This window comes from Leptodactylus fuscus, chromosome 4 (assembly GCF_031893055.1).
Source record: "Leptodactylus fuscus isolate aLepFus1 chromosome 4, aLepFus1.hap2, whole genome shotgun sequence".
NCBI classification, from domain to species: domain Eukaryota; kingdom Metazoa; phylum Chordata; class Amphibia; order Anura; family Leptodactylidae; genus Leptodactylus; species Leptodactylus fuscus.
The window spans coordinates 32,749,135-32,761,830 of NC_134268.1; the positions used below are offsets into that span (position 1 = coordinate 32,749,135).

Below are 12,696 nucleotides of genomic sequence, written 5' to 3' on the forward strand. Positions count from 1 at the left end.
ATTTGCGTAAAGAATAAAACAGCTTTTTAGACCCATTCCTGGGACTCCGAAACACTACACAGGTACACCACATTCATTGATCAGCTGTACTCAGTAGCTGTATAGAGAATGGAGCAGGAAGCGGTCAGCGCTGTTCTCTATGTAGTGGCAGAACTGAGTCACTGCAGCTTAGGTCTCATTCATACGCAGTACCTGGTCTGGCTCCATTCTCTGCAGAGTAGCTGCTCTTTTAGAGTGCGTTCACACGGAGTAAAGTGCTGCGTGATATGGCACGTATACGCCACGTGAGATTTTGCGGGCCGTATACGCTCCCATTGATTTCAATGGGAGCCGGGATCATATACGCAGTGCTATTTTGCAAAATCACGGCCACAAAATAGAGCCGCGTATACGATCCCGGCTCCCATTGAAATCAATGGGAGCGTATATGGCCCGCAAAATCTCACGCGGCGTATACGTGCCACATCACGCGGCACTTTACTCTGTGTGAATGCACCCTTAGGGTTAACAAAAATGGATCCATTACGGTCTCTTTTTTTACATTTTCTCTTTGCACCCCTTCAAGAGCATCTGCTAAAAACAAGGCGCTGTTTCTTTAAGTGGAGTGTATTCCTGAATATATGACACTATGCGATCTGCATCGCTATGTAGTCTGAGGATTCATTAGTAGTTGGAAGACGTCTTGTGTTGACCTGAGTTGTGCAGTTAGCATATCATTACTTCTTCAGAAGACTGACATTCTGACATTATTAGTCATTTCTTGGGGTTTTGTGCCTTCTCTTCATATTTTATAATATTTTATTTCCCTCACTTTCCTGTAACGTATACTCCGTACGTGGTGTCTGACATTACTTTGTACTTCCCTTGAATTCTCCCTTTCTGGGGAAGAACATCTGATATTATTGGTACATCAATTCCCTGGATGATGCGACACAAGGTCTACTAGTAAAGGACGTTCTTGCACTTCTCAGGCCTCTACAGGGGACAATGAGAAAAACACATGTAGGCTATGGCGACACAATGCGGAAACTCAGATTATTGACCGCTGGTGAAACCTATGTGTCAAAAACATTGCGTTTTATAGTCTCGTTAAAGAGAATTAGATTTTGTTTAGGCTGAGGCCACACGTTGCGGAAAAATTACAGATAATTAATTTTTTTTGCAGATATTGCTGCAATTTCTTTAACCAAAGCCAAGATGAGATTCAAAAGGAATGGAGAATATTAAGGAATCTCTTATACTTCTCCCTTCTGCTAAATCCACTCCTGGCTGTGGATCTATCTATCTATCTATCTATCTATCTATCTATCTATCTATCACATATCTATCTATCTATCTATCTATCTATCTATCTGTCTGTCTGTCTGTCTGTCTGTCTGTCTGTCTGTCTGTCTATCTATCTATCTATCTATCTATCTATCTATCTCTCTCTCTCTCTCTCTCTCATATCTATCTATCTATCTATCTATCTATCTATCTATCTATCTATCTATCTATCTCTATCTATCTATTTATCTATCTATCTATCTATCTATCTATCTATCTATCTATCTATCTATCTAATCAATGCCCATAGGCAGTAACCATCTTAAAAAGTGCTTACTTTGTGCCCTACAAAAATATTGTCATTGGCTACTTTTGGGTAGTGTACCTCTTGGTGAGAAATCATTCACTACTAGATCTACCTCTACATCGCACTTGGGAGACTTTTTGCCCGCTTGACAGGGATTGTGATCTACAACAACATACTAGACATAAGTGATCATCACACTTCCAGGACAGTCTTTCATCCTGTCAATGTGAACAGTGTGCGATCCCACTCAATAACGGCAAGCAAAAATATTAGTGTAAGGAAATGAAACACAAAGTATATAAGAAAACTGTATGTACTGAAGCCTAGGAAACCTTTTACCTGTTACATCTGCCAATCATCAGTGAATGATGAGACTGAATGTTCCTGAAGCTAATTTGTTTACAGCGTGTCATAAAGTGAGATAAGAAGTGGATAATTATGAGGCGTCCGCGAGCAGAATCCCGGATCAATAGTGTATTAAGCCTACAGGTGAAGTGTGCCAATATAAAGGCATTTATCCTGATCCTAAAATATAGCAATCACGAGAGAACTAGAAGTGTCACAAAGTAAATGAGTTTGCCCTGACTACCGCGGCCCGGATGTCGTGTGTAGATCAGTAGTCATTTTCACAATGGAGGTGATGTCAGAGGATAAAGTGGATGTAATGATCTTATGACTGCTGTAGTCACCAACGTGGAGAAGGACGTCACCTTTTCTATGGTTAGGTTATATTTCGGAGCTGTAGGCATCGTACACAGTCCAGTGACATTAATGTGACCACCTGTCACTATCCAGAATAACCACCTTTGGCAGAGCGGACCGCTGCGAGACGTGCAGGAAGAGAGGGGATGTTGTGATGATGGTCACTGGGATGTTGAGCCATGCCGACTCCAGTGCCGTGGCCAGCTTCCCTAGATTACGCAGTTGAACATCCATGGCGCGAACAACCCGATCGAGGTGGTGCCACAGATTCTAAATTGGGTTCAAGTCTGGGGAATTTGCTGGCCAAGGGAGTACGGTAAACTCATCCTGGTGCTCCTCGGACCACGCACGTACACTGCGAGCTTTATGACACGTCACATTGTCCTGCTGGTAGATGCCATCATCCTGAGGAAAAACAATTCACATGTAGGGGTGAACATGGTCCACAAGGATAGATGCATACTTGTTTTTGATCCATCGTGCCTTGCACAATGATGAGAGCACCCAGATGGCTGATGACATGTGCCTTCTGCGATTGGTTATTGTTATTGTTGACGTCAAGAGTAGGCGCTGGTCACATTAATATGACTGCTACTATTACACTGTTGTCATGGCCTTGTTACCCATCGCAACCAGAGTTGAGATTTCAACCGGATTGGGGCTGAGGCCTCACATTGTGCTGTTTTTGGTCAAAATCCGTTATAAAAAAAAAGCAGCTTTTCTGCAACATTATCACTTTTCCCTCTTTTCTGGTTTTGGGTGCATGCGCTGTTTTTGTTTTTTCTCTTCCTGATACTGCAAGCCTTGCACTTATTATTATATCGTCCTAATTCTTAATACCGTATTGAATATTGCAGCCACCGTACCATACAAGGTGACTAACCCCTATGCTTTACCCTTCCATCTTTCTCCCTCAGGCCCGATCTTTTCAGAACAGAGTTCATCCAGCTGCTTTTCCTGCCTTCAATGTCACAGTAAGTACCTGACTTACTATATTCCCTATTACCTAGAGATACCGGGACCAAATAGGGCTGAAGATGACGGCGGCGATTCCGATCACGTTTAAGGCTTCTAAGTATAGCTTTGTAGTCGGAAAAGAAAAATAAAGTTTTTTTTATTCTGGTTTCCATGGTTACATTCCTAGTCCTTTGTGCACCTCTAACTACGCTTTTCTACTACCGTATATTGTTATAGTGCGTCCGAAATAAAAATGAAGCCCGTTTGCAAGTCCTTTTACCATTTAGCATTACAGCGCCTATGCAGACCTATGTGTCTCCATGGTTGCAGACTACAAACACATCCCATGTAGTCAGATCTTGCAGTCATATGTTACTACATTCGGGTCCCCCCCCCTCCTCCCATTTACTGTCTGTAGTAGGAGGAGGGTCAGACACAACTCAGTTATGTCCGAGCCTGGTGTACACAGAGCCCGCCATCACCTGCGTACTATGGGGCAGATTTATTAACAAATGTAAGCCAGTTTGTAATGGCCATTAGCTTACAGGTCAAATAGTGATAGACATTAGTGACATTAGAAAAGCAGGCACTTCTTTAAAAAAAACAAAAAAAACAAAGCAGAATGTGAACCCTGCTTAATAATACTGATCTATACATTTGGAGTAAGAGGACCTTTCAGACCTATGGGCATGGGTATAACTAGTGAAAAGATCAGGCCTCATAAACTCATGACTGGACAACCCTCCCATGTCATATAATACCCTCCACTTGGTATATTGCTTACTAACCCCTCACCCAGTGCTCCCCTCCTATTGACCTCCATACTGTATGCTGTCTCTATTACTGACCTCTGTATAATATACTGCCCTCTTTAGTGGCCACCGAACAGTAATGGCCCCCCATGCAGAGACTCTAGACCGCTACTTTCTGGGTTACTCCAGCAGGTAATGACTGCTATTCACTTACTTGGTGTTCACTCTTGTGTCCAGTGTCCGCCCTGTGCCATTTAGTCCCAAGAAACTGGACAGGGGATGGCTTCCTGGCAGTCAGCTTTAAAACCCATTAATTTCAATAGATTTTAAATTAAAGGTGACCGCCAGTGACTGCCCTCAACCTCTCCACAGGGAAACAGTTTTTTTTCGTCAGCACACAAAATCCTGCATGTCCGACTTTGTGTCCAGCTGAAAAAACCCGTTTCTCCATGGAGAAGCTGCAGGCGGACACCGGCACTTTACTTTTAAAATCCATTCAAGTGAATGGGTTTTAAAGCTAATCACCGGGAAGCCATCCCCTGTCCAGTTTCTTGGGGCTGAGGACGGAAACCCGGCAGAACGGCACAGGGTGGACGAAACTATCTGTCTGCAGTCTCATCCGCGTCCTCCAGGGGGCTCCATGTCCCACACTGAACAGAATCAGGATGTTATATATGGCATATAGGGCGGACTACGCTGTAGGTAGGAGCAGGGATTTGTAAGTGAGTGGTGGCCATTACCTGCTGGAGTAAACCAGAAGGTAACAGCCTATAATAAAGAAACGTAATGGGCCGACTGGGTCCAACAGCAGCTGCTATGGTGGTAGTTTCACTCCTGTTAGGTTTCTACTTCCGCACCCCCTACAGTGACCTGTCATATAGCCTTATAATGTACATTACGTCTTTCCTCCGCATGACGTGGATTTTCTTTTATTTTCCAGGTTCCCTTAGGCGGTTATTTAAAAAGACTCCGCAAGTCAGATTTCAGTATATTCCATCCAAGCTTACAAAGACGCGATCCTTGGCTGCCATTGTCTTTATATATTCAGTCCTGGAAGAAAACGTATTAAAATATATTTTTCTAAAAAAAATACCTGCCTTTTCTGTTTATTGCTCATTTTCCTGTCCTGGGAATGTCCTGATAATATTGTAAGTAGGAGCTTTATGGATTGCCGTGTCCTGCATTATTGCCTAAGATTGTGCTGCTCTTCTGCAGTAACTGAACAGGTCTGAATTGTGTCATACATGAGGCGTATTGTTCAGCAGTACGTTGCATCTCCCCAGCACTAGTGCTCTCTGAGTGGAGGTGGTGAGATGTCTTTATGTACTGCTGTAATGTGATATAATGGCGCACATTTACTGAAAGTGTCTAATTTTACGAGACTCCTTTACTGATGTTAGTGGATGGAGTCTAATTGATTTTTTTACAACTAGAAGTCATGGTTGCGTCACCCCAAGCAAACATTGTCTGATCTTTGTGTGACTAGAAGTTGCAATGACCTCATCCTCTGGGACACATGCGAGACGAAAGCCTCAGCTACATGCGCCGCATCCAGACATCACAGAGAGTGTGTTACTGTCCCTGTCCTCTCAGTAGCGGCTCTACAGCGCTGAATGAGCTTTGTGCCTGTACAGATCTGGAAGCCGCCATTATACAGCTTCCTCCCGGCCCGGTGTTCACGTAACCCACTGGGGACCCCAAACTGCAAGAGCTCTTCTGGGTTCTAGAGAACCTATATAGGGGAGGTTGTATTCCTCCTGTAACTGGGGCTAATGTTCAGGCCCGGCTGACAGTGCACCTAATTTTTGAGGCTCAACCTCTTCTAGTGTTGGGGTTACGAAGACTGGCATATATAATGCCCATATTCTTATTGTCATCAGCATAAAGATGGTACCGGAAGCTAAATCTGGTGATGGTTTGTCCAATGGGGTCTATTCAGAGAGAGAAGAGCAGGGGGCCTAGGAAAACAAGTGGCATCAACATGCATTCATATCACGGCAAGAAACTGTTCACACCATGGCCGGTCCTTGTATCAGGCAGGATTTCCTCTTTTCTCAGAAATATGATTGATTTTTTTGGAAAGTCGCAGTACACCGAAGATTCGGTTTAGAAAACATTAATTGTGACTCTACCATAGATCTGCTGTGTCTGTTCATGGTCTTATCCTCCATCCTATTGTTCATCCTCTAGACAGTCGCTCAGAGAAAGCTGATTGATATCCTCATTCCAATCTGTGTATAATGTGGGCATGCATTGTTGTAGTATACAGTGTATACCATGTATAGTAGATGACATAGGAAGCAGTGATGTCACAGCCCTAGCTTTCAGTTGTTTTACCATGGCTGACATGGTATCTACGCTGTCATTGTGTCCTGCCTGCGCAGTATTTCTTAGTAAGTTGTATAGTCACATGACAGGTTCACGTTTCCAGGAACAAGAAGAATAGTAATGTATCCAGGAATCTTCCATCCTCCGCCCACTCATGTCCTTTATAATGATTATTACGTTTCTTATACATGAATATGGTCTACGGATCATCACCCTTCATATCTGGGGCCCACCCTTATCCTCTGCGCCTGATTGTTAGATTTGGAATCAGGAAGGAACTTTTTTCCCTTAACATGGGTTAATTTGCATCAGCATCATGCGGTTTAATTTGCATTCCTCTGGATCAATACTGTGTTATAGATTGAACTTAAAGAGGACCTTTCACCACCTTCACTAATTATTTTCTCTCTAGCCCCCACCATTCCTGAGCAACAAACGCAGTTAGTTTTGGTGCCTGATGTGTTATTTATGCTTTGTAATATTAGGTGGCCGGTGTCAGGCAGGGGGCGTGATTCAGAGCTCCAATCAGAAGCAGCCAGTGTTAGAGCTCAGAATCACACCCCTTGTCTGCTCCTACCTGACACCGCCCTCCTGACAGGGCAGAGCCTAAATCGTATATCAGGCACCAAAACTAACAGCATTGATTGCTCAGGAATAGTGGGGGCTAGAGAAAAAAATCCAACTGTGCTGGAATCGGTGAAGCAGCAGACATTAATGTTACTACACCCAGTTTCATATGGCTTACTGCAGATTTATTTTTTATTTTTTTTAAGCAAACTGTAGCTACCTTAAGGTAGTAGGATGATGTCCTGCCTATGGGTGGACAAGCTCAGAAATCAGATTATTTTCTTGTTATAAATATTTTCAGTGTTTTGTGGTGTTTTCTAAATCTAACAGGGCTGTGGTCACCTATAGAGATATACTTGCACTATATAACCTAGGAAAGTTTATTTCCAGTAATGTATTCCCATTTCTGAAGCCAGACAGGATGATTCTCCATCAATGTGAACAATGCCAAATATGCTGAGTATTCTGGACTCTTGTGCTCGTGTATTCTGCTCTGATAGACACTGATCTGTAGTGAAAATGACAATCCATATGAAAGACAAGTAACTGCAATGCACAGCACGTACCGAGGATTTCCTTCTAATTGTCCACCTGGAAAGAAGACTAACCGGGATGACGCAGGGGATGAAGCTTTATCTGTCAGGTCAGATTCTTCCAATAGGTTTGTGCTATATGGTATATATATAGATTCTGCTGATTACTACGGTATATACTGGTGCAGTCTGCTGCATACAAATAACAGTTCTCTTGTATAATAGTTCTACAATGTTCTCCTAGTTTGTCATAGTCTCGTCCCTCTTCACTTTCCGCCCCCATCCCTGCGGCAGAATCCACCTCAAAATCCTGACCAAAAGAACGGCTCCCATTGAAATCAATCTGTCTATTCCGGCTCCCGGAAAAAAGAAGCAACATGCTCATTCTTCAGGTGAATGCCGTGGCCAATTCAGCCGCGGACGTCTGCCTGAAGACACTCCCTCTCGACTAGGCCCATTCATTTGGGCCTAATCCAGAGTGGAGTGCTGCGCAGTCCAGTCCCAGCTACCGTTTTTTTTGGTCCGGAATCTGAGGCGGCCTGATACTCCAAGCTCACAGTGAAATCTCGTTCCACTCCCTTTTGGGTAGATTCCAGGATTTCACTGCCAAATACTACTAAGACAGGTGGCCAAAATCCTAGACTGACAGAACTCCGACAAATGTGACAAGAAAAACTCCTTGTAAAGGGATTCTACCATTAAAATTGAATATTTTCTTGCTAACAAGTAGGAATAGCCTTAAGAAAGGCTATTCTTCTCCTACCTTTAGATGTCTTCTCCGTGCTGCCGTTCCGTAGAAATCCCGGTTTCCGCCAGTATGCTAACGAGTTTTCTCACAGCACTGGGGGCGGGCCCCAGCGCTCAAACAGCACTGGGGGTGTCCCCAATGCTGTGAAAGAACTCTCCAGCGATGCCCCCATCTTCTTCAGGAACAGGCTCTTCACGCGTCTTCTTCTGGGGGTTGACTTCAAACTTCTAGGCCTCGGGCCTAGGGCAAAGCCAACAGCACATGCCCGCCGACCACAAGAAAATGGCCGCTTACACAGTATTGTAAGCGGCCATTTTCATGTGGCCGGCGGGCATGAGCAGTCAGCTTTGCCCTAGGCCTAGAAGTTTGAAGCCAACCCCCCGGAAGAAGATGGGAACTAGGAACTAGGTAAGCCACTTATTCATCTGACAACTATGACGAGGAACTTCAGGGACTGGGGGTATACATTGAATCCACTACCTTGATCACCCAAAGAACTTCTATTGGTCCTCCCAATGCCCAAAGAAATGACCATTCATTGCCCAAATATAATGCCTACATAGTGATGGCACTGCCAAGCCGTACTCCTCCGGTTGCTCCAGTTCTGTGCACTCCCTATGAAATGGGGGTCCTGGCAGTTGCCCATTTTAACACCTTGAAAAACAAGCCCTGGCCAAGAGGACGCATTAACAAAAAGTGGGAGACAACTTACCTTATGTTCTTTACGCCAACCATGAGACAACTGCAGATGGAGACTGCAAACATGAGATACAAGTGTTACAGAACAGATTAAGGAAAGTTATTACCCAATTTTATAAATTTCCATTTTCTAACAAAAAAAAAATCCATTTTTAATTGAGTTTGTACAAAAATTCCTCAGCGTGACAGCAAATAACCACGGCCAGACAATACACTGATAGGAAGTTCTAATACCGAGTAAATTCTGAGGAAATGACAAGATGTAATATAACAAGGCGTGAGCTGCGCCATTGTCAAGCTTTTGTTACAGCTTAAAATCATTCTCTTTGTTGGATGTAGAAACCATTGATTTCGGTGACAGCTGTCAGGGCGCAGCGCGGGGATTGTGCACAGAACAAATGGCGCCCGTGGCAGACACTTTATACTTATTTGGTTAGCGATGAATTATTAAGAGCTGAATCATAAAATCCCGTCATTTAGGACTATGATGTTAATTTTCTAGTAAGTGTTTGATGGCAATGCTCAGATTTCCATGTGTTAAGTGAAGGAATAGAATTACACTTCATCATTAAATCTGTTCCGCAAATTTACCAATTACCTGATTTTAGCACTTTACTCCATATTGCTAGCCCCAATGTTAGCCGGGTTTCTACAACCTAATGCAGTGACCTATGCTTGTTATATGACCCCATATACTTGACCCTGTATTATCATTGGACTGATGTAGAGCCCGTGAGCCTGGGGAAACCTCAAGACAGGTCCTATTCCTGCCGTTTCCCCATTGGCGAACACGAGGTCCTTCACCAAACCTACAGTCAGCTTGGATGTAGCGGGGAAAGGACCTTCCATTCTTGGGATTGGTGTTGATCTCAGCTGTCAAACCTCCCACAGATCATATATTTATCCTCTATGCTATGGACAGAGGATAAATTCTCTTAGTGGTATCACCCCTTTAATTAAATGTCTGTGTCCATGCAGGTCACAGATGGCATACAGATATCATCCATGTATATCATACAGATATCATCCATGTGCCGTTTTCTTTACAAACCAGTACACACACGTCTGTGGTCACGTAGGCTTATAGGGAGTCTGTCAGCAGTAAATCCTACTAACATTATAAATGTGAAAGTTTGTGTATTTGTTTGTTCCTCAATCATGCAAAAACAGCTGAACGGATTTGAATGAAATTTGGCACATAAATAGTTTGTAACCTCGATTAACACATAGGCTATTTTTATCGTGGTAAATGACATGGCTTCACGTCTGTTATGAATTTATGTTCACATACTATATTACACTGCTCTTGCAGCAGCTTATCTCAGGTTCTGATAAAGCCAGGGCTGTTATCTCTGTATGTAAACATACAGCTAACCCTGAGTCTATAGTGTACATGCATTTGCATATTATCTGATCTGCTCCAGGCAGTGCTGACAATCTGACATGGGAAAACACGTTTAATCCAAATTTAATCCAGTTTGCCAATTTTAAACATGCTGGGAAAAAGAAAATCAAGTTTGTCGCAAAATTGTAAAACAACAAGAGCTATGAAGGAAGCCAGAAGTCACAGAGTTCTCCTCAAGCAGAGCTGAGGGGGATCATCGATGTTAACAACACACTCATTATATGGCATCCCAGCGAGCTGCTGCAATGCCAGAACAATCACATGCATGGTGTGAGGAATAAGTTCAGCGGCAGGCCAACTTGAGAGCTGCCGAAACGACGGAGCAAGCGGATCAACAATGCCAACAACACACTCATTATAGGGTGTCCCAGTGAGCTGCTGAGATGCCGGAACAATCACAGGCACAGCACAAGGAATGATTTCAGCTGCGGGCCGGCTTGAGAGCTGCCGAAACGCTGGAGCAGGCAAACCATCGACGCCAGCAATTTGCTGAATATAGGTGGATCATTGGCACCAACAACACGCAGACGAAGTCGCTGGCAGAGGCTAGATGGTTATATACCTTATCACAGTACCCTGGTAGAGGTGATTCTACAGTTTCCAAATATATACTTGTATAAACAATTTATTGCTGACAGACTCCCTCTAAACTTTCCCTCAGTTCCCACCATAACAACAATGAAATACAATCGTTCATAACATAGGAAGCAATAAGGGAACAACAATGGGGCACATTAATTAAGTTCATTGTTTGATACACCAGTCTTAATGTGTGGTCTGTTGGCATCTAATACTCCAAAATAAGAATTTTTTTTTTTTTTTTTTTTCTAATCCATCAACTTTAACTCCTCGTATTTTTTAATCGGTACCACCCCACTGATTTCGACACAGTTGAAATTTTTTCTCTAACCCCTACTGTCCCCGCGAACCTAATAGGCTCTCTATTGGGTGGACCTGCTCCACGTCAGGACCGCCTACCTGACGGTATATCCTAATTAGCATATTGGGGGTTGTAACTATCTGCATTGATTGTTCAGGAATGATGAGAGCTAGAGAAACATTCCAACTGTACAGCCTCCAATTTCTCTTGTTTTTCGGCCAAGTAAATGACCCCTTTGTTGGCTTTTGGGCTGCGCCGTGTCTGTCCTTACCTCTGCTTTCATCTGGTTAAGGACACATTTGTCAGAAGGCTGTTTGCAGTTCTCTGTGATTCATTGTATTTGGCTGCTTGCGGACCCTTTTGTGAATGAGACTTGCTTCAGCACTTTCAGATGACTCAACCTCTATAGTCTCTGTTACCTTCTAACCTTGAGTAACTTATACAAGACATGAGTCACTCAATGCATAATGGACAATCTGGTGGCACAGACAGAAAACATCTACACCAAGGCTCTGTGCTCACTCAGTACTAAAATATCCAACAAATTACTAATAATTAGAGATCAGGACAATAACCTGCAGATCATAGAATAAGAAGCAATTTCATGCAATTGTGCAGACGATGATAATGAAATGTAAGAAATGGATAAATATTTTTTTCCCAGTCTTCTATTTGTCTGAAGGGAAAATTTGTATTTTCCTTCTGTCTTCCAGGCTCAGAGGAGTAACATGGAACCACAGGGCACCAGAGCAGAGCTGGTAGTGGGGCCCCAAACTACCATACACACCTACAGCAGCAAGTTCAGAACCTGAAAAGTGTATGGCTATATGGTCTCCTTTAGCGACAGGGATAATACACACAGTGATGTCACAGTACAGGGATAATACACACAGTGATGTCACAGTACAGGGATAATACACACAGTGATGTCACAGTACAGGATAATACACACAGTGATGTCACAGTACAGAGATAATACACACAGTGATGTCACAGTACAGGGATAATACACACAGTGATGTCACAGTACAGGGATAATACACAGTGATGTCACAGTACAGAGATAATACACACAGTGATGTCACAGTACAGAGATAATACACACAGTGATGTCACAATACAGGGATAATACACACAGGGATGTCACAGTACAGGGATAATGCACACAGTGATGTCACAGTACAGGGATAATACACAGTGATGTCACAGTACAGGGATAATACACACAGTGATGTCAGAGTACAGGGATAATACACACAGTGATGTCACAGTACAGGGATAATACACACACTGATGTCACAGTACAGGGATAATACACACAGTGATGTCACAGTACAGAGATAATACACACAGTGATGTCACAGTACAGAGATAATACACACAGTGATGTCACAGTACAGAGATAATACACACAGTGATGTCACAGTACAGGATAATACACACAGTGATGTCACAGTACAGGGATAATACCCACCATGACATCATAGCATATGAAGAATGTAATAATGATATCACATGCAGGCATTATGATATCCAGTAAAGTGCTGAACCC

At 43.2% G+C, this 12,696-nt stretch overlaps 1 protein-coding gene across 2 annotated transcripts in view; it reads left to right on the plus strand.

Annotated features, from left to right (window-relative positions):
• Nucleotides 1–5,053, plus strand: part of NDUFAF6 (NADH:ubiquinone oxidoreductase complex assembly factor 6) — a 64,498-nt gene extending 59,445 nt beyond the window's left edge. For both annotated transcript variants that reach the window (XM_075270276.1, XM_075270277.1), the window contains 2 exons: nt 3,193–3,249; nt 4,925–5,053. In XM_075270276.1, the coding sequence (XP_075126377.1) occupies nt 3,193–3,249; nt 4,925–5,053 (186 nt within the window). The remainder of the gene's footprint in view (nt 1–3,192; nt 3,250–4,924) is intronic.
• Nucleotides 5,054–12,696: the final 7,643 nt, after the last annotated feature.